General features: G+C 40.3%; 1 protein-coding gene across 1 annotated transcript; it reads left to right on the forward strand.

Moving 5' to 3' along the window:
• Positions 1 to 1,392: 1,392 nt before the first annotated feature.
• On the forward strand, positions 1,393 to 23,921 carry PSMB1 (proteasome 20S subunit beta 1). The gene is made up of 6 exons (XM_036875726.2): positions 1,393 to 1,626; positions 2,853 to 2,960; positions 13,985 to 14,066; positions 16,316 to 16,445; positions 22,545 to 22,651; positions 23,641 to 23,921. Exons 1-6 carry the CDS (start codon positions 1,514 to 1,516, stop codon positions 23,824 to 23,826), a joined length of 726 nt encoding a protein of 241 aa, XP_036731621.1. The 5' UTR covers positions 1,393 to 1,513; the 3' UTR covers positions 23,827 to 23,921.
• The last annotated feature ends 490 nt before the right edge of the window (positions 23,922 to 24,411 follow it).

The raw sequence follows: 24,411 nt of genomic DNA on the forward strand, positions 1-24,411 counted from the left end.
CCGGCTAGGCCGCTTCGCCGGGGCTTTGCTCAGTGGTCTTTGGTGGGTGTAGACGAGGTACAGGTTTTGAAATATTGGTTGTTTAAACCCACTATTGGTGAGACCTTTGGCGATCTACCCGACTTCTCCGCCTCAGTTTCTCCGTCTGTTGAATGGAATAGTAATAGTACCTACCCTCTAAGGACGCTGTGAGGCTCGTTTGAACAGAGCTTTGCACCTGGGAAAACACTCAGTGCATGGTGTATGTCTTCGAACAGGTAGAATAAAAAAAAAAAAAAGACTGGTTTATAGATTCAATTATATTTTATTTTTGCTACTGCTATATTAAGCACTCTTCGTCTGTCACAAAGAGATTTTTGGTAGTTGTTTCTTGGATTGTTTGCTTCCTGATGCTTGGTTGGCCCCCAGATTACCTTCATCTCTCCTAGGGTTCATTTAGGCATAATCATGCACTGTACTGCCTGTTTATTTGCTTCCTTTTATTTTACATTATCAGTGAGATTGTAAGCTCCTTAATGCTTTTTTGTATTCAAGAAGTACCTGAATAAGTACAATACTTATCTGTCCATAAACGTCAAAGAAAATGCTTTGTTTTGCCTTTTGTTTACAGTAAAACTTCGGGAAAGTTTTAGTTAAATAAGTGCTTTTTAAAAATATTTTCTTGTCCCAGAATTGCCTGTGTATATCAGGTAGTCCGTCCTATATTAGCCAGTTGCCTACTTGCTTTAATTTTTAAGAAACACATTTAAAAAATTTAAATATAATACTCATATCAGGAAGTGCAAACACACGTACGGACTAAAAGGTGGTTGGTTATGGTCAAGTAAAGAAACCGAGCACTGCCAGCACAGATCCCCCTCCCACGCCAGCCAAACGCGCCCTCCTACTACGTACTCCTAAAGTTATGTAGCGTATTTTCTTCGGCTCAACGTTGTAAGACTCATCCATGTTGATATGTCTTCCCTCTAGCTGAAGTCGGTTAATTTTCTTTGCTGTGACATATCCCTCAATTGATTTATCCATTCGGCTGTTTATGGACATTCGGATCATTTCGTTTGGGCCCATTAAGAACAATGCTATAAAACATTCTTGTATGTCTTCCGACTAGGGTACATACCTTGGCGTGGAACTGCCGGGTCCTATGGTGTATGTATCCTCAACTATGCTAGGTCACGCCGATCTCTTTTCGAAGTACGGCTGTACCAATTTACACTCCAATAGACTATTCCGTTGCTCCTAAAATAGTTTTACCTATTTTTTATTTATGGTCAGAATTTCAGATTTTTGTCCCTTGGGATGAAATCGAATGTTTTTGGGAAAAATAGCCCTGTGTCAACTTTCTTGGAACACGAAAGTGCCCTGCTACCAACAGGAGAGGAAGCGGCAGGGACATTCAGGAACAATGACGCAAGCTACAGCGGCCGGAAGGAGCGCTGCGGGGATGCCGGGAGTTGCGCGACTTCCGGCAGCGGCCGCCATCTCGCCGTGAAACAGCAGGAGGTAGAGCCGCTGGATGCTCTCGCACGCAACGCTGTACCCGGGCCCGGGCAGAGACCTGGCGATGGATCCTCCCTGTGCCGCGGGCCCTCTGCAGCTGCGCTTTTCGCCCTACGCTTTCAACGGAGGGTAAAACCCAGAGAGCCGCTGCTTTCACTTTGGCCCCCACTCCCTCTCGGCCCTGGTTAACCCTGCTGGGGTTCTCGCCGCGGTACCGGCGGTCATCCGCCGGGCGCAGGTCTCCCTCTCCGTTGTGTGCTTGGGTCCGCTTTGGTCTTTGGGGGTCTCACCTTGCAGGCTGGTCACTTGGGTCTTGATGTAGACGGCCAGGTGTGCATAGCCTGCTTTTTGCTGCAGTGTCGCAGTAGGTAGAAATCGAAACCTGTCCTTTGCGGTGGAAGAGCTTTAAAAACGGAACTAACCTTTCCATACGGTCTGAATATGTTCTTATGCCAGCAGGCAAGGTAGTTTTTTTTTTTTTTGCACCATTAACATAAACTGAAAGCTTTAAAAATTATTTATTTAATTAATTAAGGTATCATTGATATACACTCTTATGAAGGTTTCACAAGAAAAACAATGTGGTTACTACATTCACCCTTATTATCGAGTCCCCCTCATACCCCACTGCGTAATAAGATGGGGAGGCAGGTTTAGCATCTGAAATTTAAAAGATAGGATTAATTGTTTTATGCCGATAGACGCGTAGTTGTGTCTGTAGCTAAAACGTCTGCTCAACTTCAAGTTGAGCAGGTTAGCCACAAGCTCCTATCTTCAAAGTGGGTGAGCCAGAATCAGAATCCAGAGAGTGCTTTTGGAGTTCATGCTCTAGGCTTCTTCAGTGAACTGTTACAAATTGTACAACCACAAAGGAAAGTTTGTTCCTTTTTCAACAGATATTTGGGTGTCTACTGAGTGCTAGTCATTATATAAGGGTTCGGATATAAAGAAATAAAAAATACTAAGCTTCGATAGCTTGTGTTGTGGTATAACTGACTACACCTGACCCCTTCTGGCAGGGCCATGACCTTTGGCGTTTTTGTAATATGGCACCTTGCACAAAGTTGGTGTTTTACCTTTTGATCGTGACCATTTGGTTGTTTTTTCTGTTACTTCCTGCCAAGTAACCTTTGTTCTGATTTAGGCTTGTGTTTTGGGGGAGGTACTTACTTTTCCCAAATGACTTGTAGCCAACGATCCTTCCTCCCCGATTTTTCCTCTCCCATCTGAATCCTGCTCTTGCTCACATCTGTTGGGTTTTATCCCAGTTTATGCCATGGAGCAATCTCCTCTTGGGAGAGATGTTATTACCATCCAGAAGAATTCATTAATTTTTTTTGTTTTTTTTTCCTCAGTACTATATTGGCAATTGCTGGGGAAGATTTCTCGATTGTTGCTTCTGACACGCGATTGAGTGAAGGGTTTTCAGTTCACACCCGGGATAGCCCTAAATGTTACAAACTGTAAGTAAAAATATCTAAGGACACATTTCCCAGTGCCTTGTAATGATTTAATGTTTCAGGAGAGTCAGTTTCTAAACAGTGTTAAATCAGTTTTTATCTTGCCTATTTTAGAGCTTAGCTTGCATTTTTGTTCGAAAACAATTTCCTAAATTAGTACTTCCTAATAATTCAGTATGCTGTCTTCATGATATTTGCCATATTTAAGTATGAAGAGTGCTTTTGGTAACTAAACTTTTTTACTTCAGCATTTTATCATGAAAAATATACAATAAAAGAACAGTAATATTTATGTACACTAATATACTATCACCTAAGTCTTCTTAGTAGCATTTTACTAAAATTATCATATATCTTTCCATCCTTCTATCCATTAATCCATTAAATATATATTTTTAATTTTCCTGCCTTTTTTAACCTGAAACATTCTATTTACCTACATCTTAAGTAGTCATATGCATGACTCACATTTTGAACTAGCTGTATTTATTAATGACAATAAAGTCTCAAGTACTGAAAGAAAAAAATTTCTGTATAAATAACCTAAATGCATCTTGCAGATTAGCGATGGTTTATATTTAACATTTTTGGAAATAGTTATGAATGGTGGTTAATTCCTAGCTTAATCCGTAAGAACCTATGAATCCTGAATTGTAATAGGAATGGACTGATGTGGTTCAGGTCCTTCAGACCAGGTCTTGGGGTCCTATAGAGAGGATGTAAAGAGAGAGCTCGGTTGTCTTCTGGCCCAGGGCTAACCCACATCTTAACCTAAAGAACAGTTGAAGTTTGGTTTCATCTTCCCAGTTCCCTTTGTGTCCACTTCTTCCACCTTTTGATACCCCTTTCTACTCTTCAATTCATCATGCACCCATGCAACCTTTTCTGAGATGTAACTTACACTTTGAAAGTAATAAATGTTATAAATTTTAAGACATAACTTTTAGGTACCATTCTTTTGCAGGGTTCTCTGTTGTATTTGAGTGTGTGTGCTGCTGAAGTGAATATACATCTTTTTTTTTAATGAAATACTTTAGAGATGGATGTAATATTAACCATTTCCTATGTCCCAATTACCCGTCATCAGCACTAGACCATACATAAAGTTGAAGCTACCTATGCATCCCTAATCATATGCCCTTTGGGGCTGACCTAGAGCCAAGCCTGCCTCTTCCCCACCTGTTTGAGACTCTGCAGTTACTCTTTATTCTGTGCAGGAAAACTCCCCTTCCTTTGATGTACCTGGATATTTTTTTTTTTTTTTTGTAGATAATTATTTTTTATTGAAGGGTAGTTGACACACACTATTATATTACATTAGTTTCAGGTGTACAACATAGTGATTCAACATTTATATACATGATAATTCTAGGTACCAGCTATCACCATACCAAGTTGTTACAATATTTTGACTATATTCCTTATGCTATACACCACATCCCGGTCACTTATTTATTTTACAATTGGAAGTGTGTATATATATTTTTTTGTGAGGGCATCTCTCATATTTATTGATCAAATGGTTGTTAACAACAATAAAATTCTGTATAGGGGAGTCAATGCTCAATGCACAATCATTAATCCACCCCAAGCCTAATTTTCATCAGTCTCCAATCTTCCGAGGCATAACAAACAAGTTCTTACATGGAGAACAAATTCTTACATAGTGAACAAGTTACATGGTGAACAGCACAAGGGCAGTCATCACAGAAACCTTCGGCTTTGCTCATGCACTATGAACTATAAACAGTCAGTTCAAATATGAATACTCATTTGATTTTTATACTTGATTTATATGTGGATACCACATTTCTCTCTTTATTATTATTATTTTTAATAAAATGCTGAAGTGGTAGGTAGATACAAGATAAAGGTAGAAAACATAGTTTAGTGTTGTAAGAGAGCAAATGTAGATGATCAGGTGTGTGCCTGTAGACCATGTGTTAATCCAAGCTAGACAAGGGCAATAAAACATCCACGTATGCAGAAGATTTCTCTCAGAACAGGGGGGGTGAGGTTCAAAGCCTCACGTCTGTTGATCCCCAATTTCTCACCTGATGACCCCCCTGTGACTGTGCCTGTCTTAGGTTGTTCCTCCCTTGAGGAATCTTTCCCATCTCTGGCTAACCAGTCATCTTCCGGGGCCATACAGGGAAATGTAAAGTTGGTAAGTGAGAGAGAAGCCCTATTGTTTGAAATGGTTAGCTTTTTACTTTGCATATTTATGCCCTGTAGCTTCTATGCCCAGCATTTGTCTTGAGGTATCTTTACCACTTGGAAGAATTATGATACTCGGTAAATTTGATATGAGGCACGAATTCTATTTAAGGGTTGTAATTAGGAAGGAAGAAGAAAAGCTATAGAAGTAGCAGGCGGCAGAAAACATGGGAAGATTGATTATTTCTTTGACATATCTTCTTGTAGAGGAACTTCAGCATGTATAGGTTTTAAACTACTACTTAAATTGCGCACACACATTAACATAATGGGAGTATAGTTACATAACCAAAGCATACCTGTAATTACCAGCCATCTCCAGTGAAACCAAGAAAACCAGTTAGGCACCTTAGGCATTTGTGAAAACTTATCTATGATATGGTGGATATTGTCCAACTGAACTTGAACAGGCTGAGAGAAATCAGACAAATTAAAACAACCCATTCCTGGGGAATGTTCACATCCCTTATGTTCTTTTAACAGTAAATAGTCTGTAGTTGTAAGATTTTGGAGCGCTACAATTTGCACTTCTCCTAATTCTTGGTTGAGTTCCAACAGTATAGATCCAGTCAAATTTGTTGTTTTACTGTATGCACAGGCCAGCTTAGATATCTCCTTCTTCATTCCCATGGCAAGTCCAGGAGCTGGTGGGATGAGTGCATCTACAGCTGTAGCAGTGCGTGGATCTTTGTTGGGATTTTTTGATGCTCATCTTCTGGCATGAGTCTTCCAGAGAGTGCTGATGTTGGAAGTTCTTTTTCATATCGTATCTTAGTTCATTTTCGGGGTAGCCAAATTAGGCTTTGATCCTCTGTATAAACACAAACAGACAATTTACCTACACTTTTATATGCCCTTTATACCCTTGTGTAGAACTCATTGGAGGTTACCACACAGGAACTGCCTTTTTTTTTTTGGTATCACTAATCTACACTTACATGATGAATATTATGTTTACTAGGCTCTCCCCTATACCAGGTCCCCCCTATAAACCCCTTTACAGTCACTGTCCATCTGCGTAGCAAAATGTTGTAGAATCACTACTTGCCTTCTCTGTGTCGTACAACCCTCCCCTTTCTCCCACCCCCCCATGTATGCTAATCTTAATACCCCCTTCTTCTCCCCCCCTTTATCCCTCCCTACCCACCCATCCTCCCCAGTCCCTTTCCCTTTGGTACCTGTTAGTCCATTCTTGAGTTCTGTGATTCTGCTGCTGTTTTGTTCCTTCAGTTTTTCCTTTGTTCTTATATTCCACAGATGAGTGAAATCATTTGGTATTTCTCTTTCTCCGCTTGGCTTGTTTCACTGAGCATAATACCCGCCAGCTCCATCCATGTTACTGCAAATGGTAGGATTTGCCCTTTTCTTATGGCTGAGTAGTATTCCATTGTGTATATGTACCACATCTTCTTTATCCATTCATCTATCGATGGACATTTAGGTTGCTTCCAATTCTTGGCTATTGTAAATAGTGCTGCGATAAACATAGGGGTGCACTGATCTTTCTCATACTTGATTGCTGCATTGTTAGGGTAAATTCCTAGGAGTGCAATTCCTGGGTCAAATGGTAAGTCTGTTTTGAGCATTTTGATGTACCTCCATACTGCTTTCCACAATGGTTGAACTAACTTACATTCCCACCAGCAGTGTAGGAGGGTTCCCCTTTCTCCACAGCCTCGCCAACATTTGTTGTTGTTTGTCTTTTGGATGGCAGCCATCCTTACTGGTGTGAGGTGATACCTCATTGTAGTTTTAATTTGCATTTCTCTGATAATTAGCGATGTGGAGCATCTTTTCATGTGTCTGTTGGCCATCTTTATTTCTTTTTTGGAGAACTGTCTGTTCAGTTCCTCTGCCCATTTTTTAATTGGGTTATTTGTTTTTTCTTTGTTGGGGCGTGTGAGCTCTTTATATATTCTGGACGTGTCATTTTCAAATATATTCTCCCATACTGTAGGGTTCCTTTTTGTTCTATTGATGGTGTCTTTTGCTGTACAGAAGCTTTTCAGCTTAATATAGTCCCACTTGTTCATTTTTGCTGTTGTTTTCCTTGCCCAGGGAGATATGTACAAGAAGAGGTCACTCATGTTTATGTCTAAGAGGTTTTTGCCTATATTTTCTTCCAAGAGTTTAATGGTTTCATGACTTACATTCAGGTCTTTCATCCATTTTGAGTTTACTTTTGTGTATGGGGTTAGACAATGGTCCAGTTTCATCCTCCTACATGTAGCTGTCCAGTTTTGCCAGCACCATCTGTTGAAGAGACTGTCATTTCGCCACTGTATGTCCATGGCTCCATTATCAAATATTAATTGACCATATATGTCTGGGTTAATGTCTGGATTCTCTAGTCTGTTCCATTGGTCTGTGGCTCTGCTCTTGTGCCATTACCAAATTGTCTTGATTACTATGGCTTTATAGTTGAGCTTGAAGTTGGGGAGTGAGATCCCCCCTACTTTATTCTTCTTTCTCAGGATTGCTTTGGCTATTCGGGGTCTTTGGTGTTTCCATATGAATTTTTGAATTATTTGTTCCAGTTCATTGAAGAATGTTGCTGGTAGTTTCATAGGGATTGCATCAAATCTGTATATTGCTTTGGGCAGGATGGCCATTTTGACGATATTAATTCTTCCTAGCCACGAGCATGGGATGAGTTTCCATCTGTTAGTGTCCCCTTTAATTTCTCTTAAGAGTGACTTGTAGCTTTCAGAGTATAGGTCTTTCACTTCTTTGGTTAGGTTTATTCCTAGGTATTTTATTTTTTTTGAGGCAATTATGAATGGAGTTGTTTTCCTGATTTCTCTTTCTGTTGGTTCATTGTTAGTGTAAAGGAAAGCCACAGATTTCTGTGTATTGATTTTGTATCCTGCAACTTTGCTTTATTCCGATATCAGTTCTAGTAGTCTTGGGGTGGAGTCTTTAGGGTTTTTTATGTACAGTATCATGTCATCTGCAAATAGTGACAGTTTAACTTCTTCTTTACCAATCTGGATTCCTTGTATTTTTTTGTTTTGTCTGATTGCCGTGGCTAGGACCTCCAGTACTATGTTAAATAACAGTGGGGAGAGTGGGCATCCCTGTCTAGTTCCCGATCTCAGAGGAAATGCTTTCAGCTTCTCGCTGTTCAATAGAATGTTGGCTGTGGGTTTATCATAGATGGCCTTTATTATGTTGAGGTACTTGCTCTCTATTCCCCTTTTGCTGAGAGTTTTTATCATGAATGGATGTTGAACTTTGTCAAATGCTTTTTCAGCATCTATGGAGATGATCATGTGGTTTTTGTCTTTCTTTATGTTGATGTGGTGGATGATGTTGATGGACTTTCGAATGTTGTACCATCCTTGCATCCCTGGGATGAATCCCACTTGGTCATGGTGTATGATCCTTTTGATGTATTTTTGAATTCGGTTTGCTAATATTTTGTTGAGTATTTTTGCATCTACGTTCATGAGGGATATTGGTCTGTAGTTTTCTTTTTTGGTGGGGTCTTTGCCTGGTTTTGGTATTAGGGTTATGTTAGCTTCACAGAATGAGTTTGGGAGTATCCCCTCCTCTATTTTTTGGAAAACTTTAAGGAGAATGGGTATTATGTCTTCCCTGTATGTCTGATAAAATTCTGAGGTAAATCCATCTGGCCCGGGGGTTTTGTTCTTTGGTAGTTTTTTGATTACCGCTTCAATTCCGTTGCTGGTAATTGGTCTGTTTAGATTTTCTGTTTCTCTCTGGGTCAATCTTGGAAGGTTGTATTTTTCTAGGAAGTTGTCCATTTCTCCTAGGTTTCCCAGCTTGTTAGCATATAGGTTTTCATAGTATTCTCTAATAATTCATTGTATTTCTGTGGGGTCCGTCGTGATTTTTCCTTTCTCGTTTCTGATACTGTTGATTTGTGTTGACTCTCTTTTCCTCTTAATAAGTCTGGCTAGAGGCTTATCTTTTCTGTTTATTTTCTCGAAGAACCAGCTCTTGGTTTCATTGATTTTTGCTATTGTTTTATTCTTCTCAATTGTATTTATTTCTTCTCTCATCTTTATTATGTCCCTCCTTCTGCTGACCTTAGGCCTCATCTGTTCTTCTTTTTCCAATTTCGATAATTGTGACATTAGACCATTCATTTGGGATTGCTCTTCCTTTTTTAAATATGCTTGGATTGCTATATACTTTCCTCTTAAGACTGCTTTTGCTGTGTCCCACAGAAGTTGGGGCTTAGTGTTGTTGTCATTTGTTTCCATATATTTCTGGATCTCCATTTTGATTTGGTCATTGATCCATTGATTATTTAGGAGCGTGTTGTTAAGCCTCCATGTGTTTGTGAGCCTCTTTGCTTTCTTTGTACAGTTTATTTCTAGTTTTATGCCTTTGTGGTCTGAAAAGTTGGTTGGTAGGATTTCAATCTTTTGGAATTTTCTGAGGCTCTTTTTGTGGCCTAGTATGTGGTCTATTCTGGAGAATGTTCCATGTGCACTTGAGAAGAATGTATATCCTGTTGCTTTTGGATGTAGAGTTCTATAGATGTCTATTAGGTCCATCTGCTCTACTGTGTTGTTCAGTGCTTCCGTGTCCTTACTTATTTTCTGCCCGGTGGATCTATCCTTTGGGGTGAGTGGTGTGTTGAAGTCTCCTAGAATGAATGCATTGCAGTCTATTTCCCCCTTTAGTTCTGTTAGTATTTGTTTCACATATGCTGGTGCTCCTGTGTTGGGTGCATATATATTTAGAATGGTTATATCCTCTTGTTGGACTGTGCCCTTTATCATTATGTAGTGTCCTTCTTTATGTCTTGTTACTTTCTTTGTTTTGAAGTCTATTTTGTCTGATATTAGTACTGCAACCCCTGCTTTCTTCTCGCTGTTGTTTGCTTGAAATATGTTTTTCCATCCCTTGACTTTTAGTCTGTACATGTCTTTGGGTTTGAGGTGAGTTTCTTGTAAGCAACATAGAGATGGGTCTTGCTTTTTTATCCATTCTATTACTCTGTGTCTTTTGATTGGTGCATTCAGCTCATTAACATTTAGGGTGACTATTGAAAGATATGTATTTATTGCCATTGCACACTTTAATTCGTGGTTACCAAAGGTTCAAGGTTAGCCTCTTTAGTATCTTACTGCCTAACTTAGCTCGCTTATTGAGCTGTTATATACACTGTCTGGAGATTCTTTTCTTCTCTCCCTTCTTATTCCTCCTCCTCCATTCTTCATATGTTGGGTGTTTTGTGCTGTGCTCTTTCTAGGAGTGCTCCCATCTAGAGCAGTCCCTGTTAAGGTGTTCTGTAGAGGTGGTTTGTGGGAAGCAAATTCCCTCAGCTTTTGTTTGTCTGGGAATTGTTTAATCCCACCATCATATTTAAATGATAGTCATGCTGGATACAGTATCCTTGGTTCAAGGCCCTTCTGTTTCATTGTATTAAATATATCATGCCATTCTCTTCTGGCCTGTAGGGTTTCTGTCGAGAAGTCTGATGTTAGCCTGATGGGTTTTCCTTTATAGGTGACCTTTTTCTCTCTAGCTGCCTTTAACACTCTTTCCTTGTCCTTGATCTTTGCCATTTTAATTATTATGTGTCTTGGTGTTGTCCTCCTTGGATCCTTTCTTTTGGGGGTTCTGTGTATTTCCGTGGTCTGTTCGATTACTTCCTCCCCCAGTTTGGGGAAGTTTTCAGCAATTATTTCTTCTAAGATACTTTCCATCTCTTTTCCTCTCTCTTTTTCTTCCGGGACCCCTATAATACGGATATTGTTCCTTTTGGATTGGTCACAGAGTTCTCTTAATATTGTTTCATTCCTGGAGATCCTTTTATCTCTCTCTACGTCAGCTTCTATGCGTTCCTGTTCTCTGGTTTCAATTCCATCAATGGCCTCTTGCATCCTATCCATTCTGCTTATAAACCCTTCCAGAGTTTGTTTCCTTTCTCTAATCTCCTTTCTGGCATCTGTGATCTCCCTCCGGACTTCATCCCATTTCTCTTGCGTATTTCTCTGCATCTCTGTCAGCATGTTTATGATTCTTATTTTGAATCCTTTGTCAGGAAGACTGGTTAGGTCTGTCTCCTTCTCTGGTGTTGTCTCTGTGATCTTTGTCTGCCTGTAGCTTTGCCTTTTCATGGTGATAGGAATAGTCTGCAGAGCTGGGACGAGTGACGGCTGGAAGGACTTCCTTTCTTGTTGGTTTGTGGCCCTCCTCTCCTGGGAGAACAGCGGCCTCTAGTGGCTTGTGCTGCGCAGCTGCGCGCAGACAGGGTTTCTGTTTCCTGCCCGGCTGCTGTGGAGTTAATCTCCGCTGTTGCTGTGGGCGTGGGCTGGCTCGGGCAGCTGCTCCAAAATGGTGGAGTCGCGTTGGAGCAGGAGCTGCTGGGAGGCTATTTATCTCCGCAAGGGGCCTCCCGGCTCCCTGCAGCCCAGGGGTTAGGGTGCCCAGAGATCCCCGGATTCCCTACCTCTGGATTAAGTGTCCCGCCCTGCCCCTTTAAGACTTCCAAAAAGCACCCGCCAAAACAAAACAACGACCACAAAAAAAAAAATTTTTTTAATTAAAAAAAAAAAAAAGTGGCCGCTTGTTTTTCTTTATTCTCTGGCGCCAGCCTCAGGCTTCTGCTCACCGGTCTTGCTGCCCTGTTTCCCTAGTATTGCGGTCCCTATCCCTTTAAGACTTCCAAAAAGCGCTCGCCAAAACACAACAGCAAAAAAAAAGAAAAAAAAAAATGATCGCTCGCTTTTCTGGTGTCCTCCGGTGCTAGGCCTCCCATGCCCGCTCACTGTTCGTGCTGCCCTGTTTCCCTGGTATTGGGGTCCCTATCCCTTTAAGACTTCCAAAAAGCCGTCGCGAAAACAAAACAGCAAAAAAAAAAAAAATGGTCGCTCGCTTTTCTGGTGTCCTCTGGCGCCCGGCCTCTGGTGCCCGCTCACTGTTCTTGCTGCCCTGTTTCCCTAGTATCCAGGGCCCCCCACGCACGCACTGTGTCTGTGCTCTGGCCCGGATGGCTGGGGCTGGGTGTTCGGCAGTCCTGGGCTCTGTCTCCCTCCCGCTCTGCCTGTTCTTCTCCCGCCGGGAGCTGGGGGGAGGGGCGCTCGGCTCCCGCGGGGCCGGGGCTTGCATCTTACCCGCTTCGTGAGGTGCTGGGTTCTCTCAGGTGCGGATGTGGTCTGGATATTGTCCTGTGTCCTCTGGTCTTTATTCTAGGAAGGGTTGTCTTTGTTCTATTTTCATAGATATATGTGGTTTTGGGAGGAGATTTCCGCTGCTCTACTCACGCCGCCATCTTGGCTCCCTACCTGGATATTTGAGAAGAGCATCTTGAAGCTCTCAAGATTTTGTCTGGTCCTGTTGATATTGTCAACCCATCTTAGTAGTAAAAGCAGTGAGGCCTTACAGGAGATGGGAGGTTTTTAATTCAGTGCAGTGAGGTTGGTTGTAGGGATAGATCAGGAGTAGCTGGTGATGCCCCTAGAGGTGTCATGCGTCTCCCTGTTGGAAAAGTATGATTCATGTGAATCACTCAAAAATTTCTGAAAGGAATAGTATATCGTATGGCCTCTGCTACATGTTTCTTTGTGAGATTGGTTTAGATAGATAAGTATATCTATAGATAGGTGGGTGGGTGGGTGGGTAGGTAGGTAAGAAGGTAGATACTAAGATTTAGGAATTTTTGAGACAGGGTTGAATTTGTATGGATGTGCCAAAATTTAATCAGTTGCCTCTGGCAGGCATTTAGGTTGTTTTCTGTTTGCTTTGTTTTGGAAAGCAATTAGCATAATTATGTACTTACAAACAAGCATAGAGCATATCTTTGCAAACTTATGTGAGAATATTGACCAGATAAGTTTCTGGCAATGGAATTGTTGAATAAAAGTTATGGGCATTTAAATATTAATAGATAATGCCAAATGGCCCTTCTAAAAGTTAAGTCAATGTATGCTCTTAACTAGTATCTGAGAGTACTCATGTTCCGTGACCTCACCAACATTAGGTGTTATTACATAGGTTGGAATCATCTCGTTTAGATTTGGATTTCTGAACGATGCAGAGGCTCTTTTCATATGTTACAGTGACTTGCGTCTTATGTGACTCATGTAACTTTACCCATCTGTTCCATTGTTTGTTTTTTAAATTGAGGTGTAATTGGTACATGGCATTATATTAGTTTCAGGTGTACAAGGTAATGATTCCATACTTCATATGTTGCAAAATGATCATAATAAGTCTAATATCTGTCACCATACATAGTTACAAAATACTTTTTTCTGGTGATGAAAACTTTAAAGAACTACTCTCAGCAACTTTCAAATATGCAACAAAGTGTTAATAGTTATAGTCACCATGCTGTACATCCCCTTGATCCATTATGTTGTTAATGCTTTTCGTATTTGTAGAAGCCCTTCCTAGACTAAGGGAGTTAAAAATAGACTTTGGCCATATGTCCTACAAATATATTTTCTTAGTTTTTCTGTTACTAAACTTTATTCATCATACTTTTCTCATAGAAGTTTTAATTTTTTATGTAGTCACTTTTATGAAACTTCTCTGGGCTGTGTATTGGCTACCCTTAACCCAAGATTGTAGAAAATTCATCTGTTTTCTTTAGTTCATTCATACTTTTTCTTTTCTTTAAGTCTCTGACCCACCTAGAATTCATTTGGTGTAAGGAGTGAAACGTTGGGATACGGACACCCCACCCACCCCACCAACACATACAAGGGCTAGTTGTCCCAGTACTGTTTCGTGAATAATGGGAATAGGAGCTTTAAATGTAAAGTTGCTCAGATGTGTATTGATGTACTCTTTAACCAACTCGGTTTCCTGAAATATGCTTCTTACAGAACAGACAAGACAGTCATTGGATGCACTGGCTTTCATGGAGACTGTCTTACCCTGACAAAGATTATTGAAGCAAGACTAAAGGTAGAAGCTTTTGTATATGTCTACACTGTTCAAAGTTAACAGCTTATTAGATTCTTTGAATCACACAGCATGACTGTTACTCAGAATAGCTGGAGATTTGCAGGTTAGTAGGTGAAACTATGATCTAACATGGAAATCATAGAAATGAAGCATTAGTGTTAATGCAGCATCATTAAGGTAGCATAATGTGGAACTACAGCAAACCTCCTTTGTTAAGATATGTAAGCTACAGAGTAAATGGTTCTCTACCTGTTTTGAGGTACCTTGAGAGAGGTTTCTTCTGGTAATACTCCTCCCTCAGAAACAAAATAAGTGCATTTCTTTGGAGGGAAGCAGGCTCTTTTAGACAGGAGCTTGGTCTGGAACGCCACCAGTTGACACATGTTCCCTCTACAGCATCGTACTTGATTGACAGGACACATGAGCAGGATTAGGAGGGAGTAAGCCAGGAACTGGGCAAGAGGTACAACCTAAGCCATTATCACCTAACACCTGCACAGGCTTTAGTTGCTAGCCCCTGAGGAAGATGTTCAGGAAACAGGTTGGGATAGAAAGCAGAAAGGGGTAGCAGGAAGAGGTGAGAGAATGAAACAGACTAACCTGTTGTACACTTTTTACAGGGGGATGACTTTGTCAATACCACTAATTATGGCCTGTGTATATTACTCAGTGTTGCAGGGAGAATAGGGTAGGAGTAAATTAGACTGTATTAAAATGGATTTTGTCTGTAATAATCAGTAAACCCATACTGTTCTTAGTTGACCACAGTACAGGGTTGAAGTAGGGTTCTCACTGTATGTAAAAATTCAGAAATGCAGATGTTTCTCAACTACAGCCTAGTAAAATTTTTTTCATAGCTGTTGATGTTTATAGTATCACCATCATGTGCCCTTGGTTTTCATACTTAATTTTGTAGGATGTATGTCATAACTTTTATGTAGTTGGTAAGTCAGTCTGCTACATGAAAAAATAAGCAGGGGATCACTTTCTGTTTTGCCTGTTTGTGAGTAATACAAGATTATTTCCACTTAGAAGTGATGTCATAGTCACTGGAGTATGTAATATGTTTATTTAGCTGATACTTGGTTTTGAATGTGTAGAGATTAGTTCATTCAGAACTTTTCAATTGTTAACACTTGATTAAAATCTTATATTGAAAGGTCAAGTGACTTACATTTATTGACATATATGTATTTTCCTGATGGGTATTTATAAATGGAACTTAGAGGACAAAAATAAATAAGGAGAGTAGTGTTTTGTTAATAAATTAAAAACAGGGAACAATGAGTTCTTCTTAATCACAGTCCTTGAAATTTTTCTTTCATATATTATTATGTCAGTGGTGAGATAAATAAAATTTTGGTGCTTACTTGTGAAATGAAATGAAGACTTTTGAATAATTTTCACTCTGGTAAAAACTTCTTCTGTACACTGACTTATCCATTACATGGCATTCATTTCTAATCTTCCTTTATTATTTTGACTGCCATTATTTGATTATGAAGTACTTAGTATGTTTATCTGTAGAGATGATTGCTCTGTGGCTGACAAATAGGTGAAATTAAATTCATCTTACGTTTGCAATTATTGTAGATTTTTTCAGTCTGTTGGATAACTTAGGATTCCTAAGGGTATAGTAAATCTAGGGTTGGAAATCTCTGTTTAAGTCCTGTTTTGCATACTTAGGTTTGCCACCATAGACACCATAAGGAGCAAGGCCACTGCCCTACACTAGAATCATACAGAGGAACCATGCTGCCCTCTTAGCTTCACTTCTGTTGTTAACAGTTACCAGCTTTACAAAGAGAGGGGCTTTTATCTGGGTCTGAACAGGGTCAGCAAACTTTACCTGTAAATTTTGCCCAAGTGTTATAGCTTGCTGACCTCAATGTAGATGCAGAGTGAAGGCAAGCTGAAATTGAAACGTCCTCTCTAGGTCACTTCATATGCCCTGTTTATTGCGTTTGCTCTTGAACTATCAGTGCTTGAGACAAGGACATAATGGAAAATAGTCTTTAAACCAGAGAGCTAAGGGCACACTTAGTATTCTTTGCCTTGAACATTATAGCCCCTAGGATGATAGGGTGTAATACGTTATTATTTTAGTAGCACTGTGTGATTTAGTCATGAAAGGAACAGGAATCCCATTCATCAAAACATGCATGCATTCTTTTAACTTTGCTGTTTGTGGTTCCAGTCTGTGATATGCTCTGCCTCTCCATGCCTGTTACTTTTGTTAATAATTACAGATGTATAAGCATTCCAATAATAAGACCATGACTACGGGGGCGATTGCTGCAATGCTGTCTACAATCCTCTACTCGAGGCGCTTCTTTCCATATTATGTTTACAACATCATCGGGGGACTTGATGAAGAAGGTAGAGTACTGTATTTGTGGAAAATGAAGGGGGTGGTATGTCTTAGATGTGTGTGTTAACAGCTAGAGTTGAAAAGTTGAAAAGCTTCATCTTGCCCAAAAGCTTCCTTTTCTGATAGTTAGGCTATGAGGAAGCTGAATCCAGAGGGAATCAGTGATTGTCCAAAGACACAGCAGTGGTGTATTGAAACTGGAATGGTTGACTGTGGGGCAGGCAGCTACTAGACTATTTTCTCAAGACCCTGCATGAGCTCAGCGGTAGAGATTTAGCATTTTAATCTCACAGAAAGAGGTCCAATCTGGAGAAGCTTATTAACAAACATACTTGACTTCAAAAAGTTTGGTAAAAGTGGTGTCTTAGAAGAAACATACTCATTTCCAGCAGTGTTTTCAGAACATCTCTGAAACACCTCTGATTTTCTGTCAGTGAGATCCAGGAAGGCGTAAGAAAACCACTCTCGTTACTTGACATTTCCATCCTGTTTTGAACCAAAGCTGTACTGCCCATGTGGGGGCACCAACGTTTTCCACCAGGTATGATTTAGATTGACATTTGTTTGCTTCCAAAAACCAAACAATCTCCCAGGTCAGATCTGTGCCACCACTTAGTCAGTTGAAAGAAGAGTGGCAGGGATATCTGGGTGAAGACACCACATTTCTTTTGAGGCTTTGAACCTTACTTGAACACTAAGAGAAAATAGCACAGAAGTGGTAAATAGAAGTTAATTACCCACCACAGATTAGCATGCCTAACCCAGCATGCTGGATGCTTCTGGTATTTTTTGTTGACTTAAATTATGTCTGACTTAAATGTCAGATTAATAAATTGAGATTTTAGCAACGTTAATAGCTACCATTGAATTTTAGCAGGCCAGGCAATGTCCTTCCAGTTTTTCTGAGAGTCAGAGGGTCTGATTTGTGAAATCTCATGTTTCCTAAATGGCAGAGCTAAGGTTTGGGTTTGGATCTGTTAGACTCCAAAGCCCCGTTCTTCTATTTCCATGTGACAGTGTCCCTTGTTTTGGTTGTATTCTCAGGCGTTTCTAATTGCTTTCTAATCGTGCCTGTCTGCTCTGATTGTTCTTTGATTTCACCCCCTGGAGGAATGTGTACATCATCATGGGGCACATGATGGAGCAGCCCTCTCCCCAGTCTTCAGCTCCTCTGCCTTGATGTCCTCTTCTTGGGCTTATTTTCTTGTGGTACCTGTCTCTCATGAGATTCTGAGAAAGGAAATCAGGAGGCCTTCTTTGACACTTAGGGTCTTTTCTTTATTCTGGTGTTACAAAGTTTTATATGATGCTCCTTGTCTAGGCTCTTCTCATTTCTTCTCTTTCTCCACCTTCTTTGCTTCTCCCACCTTCTCCACAGCCACCTGTATGCAGGTCCCTGATTTTCTAATGTATTCCCTGCATACTGCCCATCTCTGTCTTTGTTCTACTCTGAAGACTTCCTCAATTTTAGCTTCTCATCCTTTAGTGAATTCGGTTTATTTCTGCTGTCATTAATTTCCAAAAGCTTTTTTCTTATTTCCTGGCTTTCTTACTTCATTTAAGTATACTGTTCTTAGGTTTTTTTGTACTTCTTTTGAAGCTTTCTTGTGTTCTCTGCATTTTGTCAGATTGCTGTTTCATTTTGTTTGTTCATTTTTGGCCTCTATCTATTGTGTTGGAGGCTTCCTTCAGATTTCTGTTAACTTTGACCTATCCTCTTATTGAAGAGTGATATACCAAAATCTTACTATAAAGGTCTACATTAGTGTGGCATATCAGCTTTCCATTTAATGATTCTATTTTCCTTCATGCACTTTATTCCATCTGCTCCTAGCATGGTACTCTCAAGTCCAGAGTCTTTGCTAATGTCTCAGAAAACTTTATTTCCTGTCTTTTGTATTGGTAGAAGTGGGGAATTGAAGAGCATTGCTCCTCATTGAGAACTTCAGGAATAATGGAGTCAACAGGTGCCCTTCAAGCCAATTGGGTTGACATCTGTCTTTTAGGACAATGGGGTCAATAGTTGAGCTTCAGGACATAGTGAGCTTGATGCCGGGATTCTTGTTTACGGAGTCGAAGAATGAACTTCACAACACTCAAAGTAGGAGAGCAAGGGAGAGGCTTTTATGTAGAGATAAAGTGAGAGGACAGAACTCCTGGCCAGGAGGGGACAAGAGAGTCCATGGTTGTGCACTGTCTAAGGGTTTTGTAACGTGCCAAAGGACTAGGGGTGTGGACCTGTTAAGTGGTTCTAGAATGTTCATCCTTGAGGAGACATTAAGTCTCTTCTCAGTCTTCCAGACAGTTTTGCAAAATTAACATAAGAAATTGACTTCAGATTTCTTTCCCAGAATAGCAGCTTTTTGGTCTGGGAGCATATCAATCAAGACTCCCTGCCCTGCCCTCAAGGTGGGCTGAGTTATTGTCTGTTTGCTAAAGAGTTTAAAAGGCAATCTAAGATGGAGTCTTTCTCACTTTTACTATGTTGTTTATGGCTTGGCTTGCTTGCCATTATTAATTGCCCAGGTTGCAAATCACCTGATCATCAGGTCTAAAGGAGGAAAAACAGCACATAGGCCTGGGTCTTTTAACATGCTAAAGTGAATCTGACACATAATTACAAATGATTATCAAAATAAAAAACATGGGCTACTTTCCTTTATCTGGGGAATATTAACTGATCTCATTGAAGAATGACTCTACAGCTTAATGTTTAACACCAAGTTTTGGTAGTGGGTTTCTTTGCATATTGTTCCACTGCTCTGACTGTAATTATCTTGCCTTGCTTTTTCCAGGGGCCCTCACCCTACTCTGTCTAAACCCATGGTCCTTGTCTCAAGGTCACCAGCTATCTGCTTTGACTTCTGTGCCTTTAACTCCCCAGTTGGAGACATGGTCTCTTTGAAGAATTTTTTCCCCCAAATTAATAATGGCTTCAGTTTTTATACACTTGTTTCAAGTAGTCCTGGGAGATATCAGGAGGAAGACAGTAATCACCCCAGCCCCCACCATTAGAGATAAGTATTGTTTTGTTTATTTGGTATCATTAATATTCAATCACATGAGCAACATTGTGGTTACTAGATTTCCCCCATTATCAAGTCCCCACCACTTACCCCATAACAGTCACTGTCTATCAGCATAGTAAGATGCTGTAGAGTCAGTACTTGTCTTCTCTGTGCTATACTGCCTTCCCTGTGTCCCCCCGCTACATTATGTGTGCTAATCATAATGCCCCTTATTCCCCTTGTCCCTTCCTTCCCACGCACCCTCCCCAGTCCCTTTCCCTTTGGCAACTATTAGTCCACTCTTGGGTTCTGTGAGTCTACTGCTGTTTTGTTCCTTCAGTTTTTGCTTTGTTCTTATGCTCCACAGATGAGTGACATCATTTGGTACTTGTCTTTCTCCACCTGGCTTATTCAACACCAGCTGTTGAAGAGGCTGTCATTTCCCCATTGTATATCCATGGCTCCTTTACCGTATATTAGTTGTCCATATATGGTTGGGTTTATATCAGGGTTCTCTAGTCTGTTCCATTGGTCTATGGATCTCTTCTTGTACCAGTACCAAATTGTCTTGATTACTGTGGCTTTGTAGTAGAGCTTGAAGTTGGGGAGCATAATCCCTCCCACTTAATTCTTCCTTCTTAGGATTGCTTTGGCTATTTGGGGTCTTTTGTGGTTCTATATTAATTTTAGAACTATTTGCTCTAGTTTATTGATGAATACTATTGGTATTTTGATAGGGATTGCATTGAATCTATAGATTGCTTTAGGCAGGATGGCCATTTTGACAATATTAATTCTTCCTGTCCATGAGTACGGGATGTGTTTCCATTTATTGGTACCTTCTTTAATTTCTCTCATGAGTGTCTTGTAGTTTTCAGTGTATAGGTCTTTCACTTCCTTGGTTTGGTTTATTCCTAGGTATTTTATTCTTTTTGATGCAATTATGAATGGAACTGTTATCCTGATTTCTCTTTCTGCTAGTTCATTGTTAGTGTATAGGAATGCAACAGATTTCTGTGTATTAGTTTTGTCTCCTGCAACTTTGCTGAATTCAGATATTACATCTAGTAGTTTTAGAGTGGATTCTTTAGGGTTTTTTATGTACAATGTTATGGCATCTGCAAAGAATGACAGTTTGACTTCTCCTTTACCAATCTGGATGTGTTTTATTTCTTTGTGTTGTCTGATTGCTGTGGCTAGGACCTCCAGAACTATGTTGAATAAAAGTGGGGAGAGTGGGCATCCTTGTCTTGTTTCCAATCTTAAAGGAAAAGCTTTCAGCTTGTCGCTGTTAAGTATAATGTTGGCTGTGGGTTTGTCATGTATGGCCTTTATTATGTTGAGATACTTGCCCTCTATACTCATCTTGTTGAGAGTTTTTATCATGAATGGATATCGAATCTTGTCGAATGTTTTTTTAGCATCTATGGAGATGACCATGTGGTTTTTGTCCTTCTTTTTGTTGATGTGGTGGATGATGTTGATGGATTTTCAAATATTGTTCTATCCTTGCATTCCTGGAATAAATCCTACTTGATCATGATGGATGATCTTTTTGATGTGTTTTTGAATTTGGTTTGCTGATATTTTGTTGAGTATTTTTGCATCTATGTTCATCAGCAATATTGGTCTGTAATTTTCTTTTTTTGTAGTGTCTTTGCCTGGTTTTGGTATTAGAGTGATGCTGGCCTTGTAGAGTGAGTTTGAGAGTATTCCCTCCTCTTCTACTTTTTGGAAAACTTTAAAGAGGATGGGCATTAGGTCTTCACTAAATATTTGATAAAATTCAGCAGTGAAACCATTTGGTCCAGGGGTTTTGTTAGAGATAAGTACTCTTAAACCAATGGTAAACATGCTTCTGGATACCTTGTTAATACATGCATGTGCACTACATAAATACGACAAATACAGAGGCATACAAAGTGATTCCCTTCTTTTCTTGCCGCTATTCCCACAGATACAACTAGCTGCAGTTTGTTCTTTATTTTTCCAAAAAATTTTCTGTGTGCCTATACAGATATGTATATGGTTTTCTTATTCTTTTAAACAAAAATGGAGTCATGCCGTACATATTACAGAGACCTCCCTTTCAGCTTATGCTGTGAGCCCATTTTGACAATATTAATTCTTGTCTCCCTCTTCCAAGCTGTACATTGCCATTTGGACACACCATTTTCTGCTTATGAATTTTAGGTTGCTTGTAAGTTTTTGCTGCTGTAAGAGATAAATGATCTGGTATATGTTGCTTTGTGTGTTTATGTAACAGCATTCTTTTAGGTAAACCCTGTTCTATAAGTGATATTATTACTGGTTCCCTGGGTATGTACTTTTACATTTTGATAGATTTTGCCATCAGATTGCTCCTCCAAAAAAGGCATAACAATTTATGCTCTTTTCAGGAAATGCTGAGACCCATTTAACCATCCACTAACTTCTATATTAAGGATGGGTAGATTCAGATCTTATTTTTCTTAGAAAAAATGAAAGCTGTTCTTAATTCTGATAGTACAAAGCAAGTGATTACATTTTTGGCCAACTAACTTGCCTGTGGCATTTCTGTGTTTTTCTAACATTTCTCCTTTAACAAATTGGTGTTCTATAGTGTTGATGCAAAAGAGTATGCTGTTAGTTTAAAAGATGCACAGTAGGTTTTCCATGTAATTACTCATGTTCAGCATTAGGAAAATTTTAAAGTCATCTACACCAGCGCTACTCCAGTACATGTTTAGGAATGGTGCAAGAGTTTGGTGCAGAACCTAGAGCAGGACCTGTGGCCACTGCCCAACACACCTTTGGGGCCACATGCATGCTGGGAGCCACTGGGTGGTCTCTGCTAGCTTGCAGAGAATGTAAAGCTCCTTAATGGGGGCACTGAAATGGAGGCAGGAGTGGGCAGATGGGCTCCGACCACATCTGGGACGGGGGCGAGGAACAGACTACTGTGTGCTGCCTGGCCAAGTGAGTGTGCTGTTCACTGACATCTGGCTGAATTTCAGCAAGGTCGTATTCCATTTTGTATCATACTTGAACAAGATTTATTTTATCATGATTTGGGATTGTGGTCAACGTGCATCCTCATGGTGACTATTTCTTTTTAAGGGAAGGGAGCCGTGTACAGCTTTGACCCAGTCGGCTCCTACCAGAGAGACGCCTTCAAGGCTGGAGGCTCAGCAAGTGCCATGCTGCAGCCCCTGCTCGACAACCAGGTAACGAGGCCACTCCAGCTTGTGGCCACATGGGCACTCTGCGTTTCCCTCTGAGGGCTGTTCACTGGCTGTGACCTGCAGTTTGTTGTAAGCCACTGCTGAGTTTATTTGGCTGGCTTGTCCCTCCCAAACTTTCTTGACTTCCTGGGTCTGCTGGTTTTCCTGTGGGCCCCTCCTGTGTCAGTGGCTCCCACTTCTGCTGTGTTCATGATTCCAACCCTGTGTCAGTTACGTTTGGTCCGTGTTTTCAGTTCTCCTCTTGCCATCTTGCCTGAAGAGTATGAAAATAACTTTCTCCCCTGTACTTACCACTTAATTTTGTATTCTAACATCCAAGTATACTTTTAACTGCCTCCCTTTTCCATGACTGTTGGCTAAATTCAGACCTGCATGGCATCTTGCCTGGATTACTGTGTTTATTTCCTAACATCCTTTCTGCCCCCAAACTTACTTCCCTAATTCATCTTCCTTGCTTTTCTGAAATAAGTTATATGTAGTTATCTCTCCACTTACTGCCTCCCTGCCTTATTTCCCATCGTTCCACATCCTGCCCTGACCCTTGAATGATGTGCCTGTTCTATGTCCAGGCCTTTGGACATACCACGCCCTCGGTCCGGGTCATTACTCCATTCTTTAACCAGTTTCTTCCTCTCCAGACTCACATGTGCTTCCTGCCAGCACTCTTCCACCAGGAGATATAGTCATGGTTGCTTGGGGCTCTCCTGTCTTTCTCTCCTTAGTTCTAGTCCATGATGATACTCTGTTTACCTATGTCCACCTCTCCAGGTTATGTGCTTCTCAGGAGCAGGAGCTTCATCTCAATGAGTATTTGTCAGGGTCTAGGTACATGTAATTCAGCTAGGTCAGGAAGAATTTCAGTTGTGGGTCATTTTGATTTTTGTGACTCGTTCAGTTCGGGGTTTTGGGGGATACTTGAACCTCATTTGTACCATCACATGATGCTTCATCCAGGTTTCCTGTCTCACTAGGTTGGTTTTAAGAACATGCAGAATGTGGAGCATATCCCACTGTCCTTGGACAGAGCCATGCGACTTGTGAAAGACGTCTTCATTTCTGCTGCTGAGCGGGACGTGTACACTGGCGACGCACTCAAGATCTGCATTGTGACCAAGGAGGGCATCAGGGAGGAGACTGTACCCCTGAGGAAGGATTGATTTGTGTACTGTTTTCATTAATCAGTTCAAAACTGGTTGGCTTTATACCCTGTAACTGTCAGACTAATCTGTTGTATTAAAAAAAACCTGAAGTATTCATTTGGTTATAACTCGTGTTTTCTCAGTGAGACAGATCTAGGAAATATAATTTTTTCTTTTCGTTTTCTTCATTCTTCCCATACTTACTATCTTCCAGAGCTATTTTTATATTTTGAAGATGGAAAAACAAACTGGTCATGTCAGTTTTCCCCTACATTTATCAACAAGAAATTTATCTGGAAAGTTGTCTCTTTTTTGATCAGCTTATGTTTTTGTCAGCCTGAGAAGGATTTCTTGGAACTCAGTGTACCCAGCTTACCTTGAAGTAGCGTTACACTGTCTCTTGTTTTATCTCTACATTAATGGATGTAAATGGAGTATCTTAAGATTTCTCATTCCTGGGATTGTTAAGCAAACAATCTGGAGTAACTGTTACAGAGAAAAATTTTCAAATCGACCAGAATAGAAGACAACTGTATATACAAGTGGGCTTTATCCTGAAATCTGGGGTAATTTATACGATACCTCACAAAGCTTAAAATTGAG

Source organism: Manis pentadactyla, chromosome 12, assembly GCF_030020395.1.
Source record: "Manis pentadactyla isolate mManPen7 chromosome 12, mManPen7.hap1, whole genome shotgun sequence".
NCBI lineage: Eukaryota > Metazoa > Chordata > Mammalia > Pholidota > Manidae > Manis > Manis pentadactyla.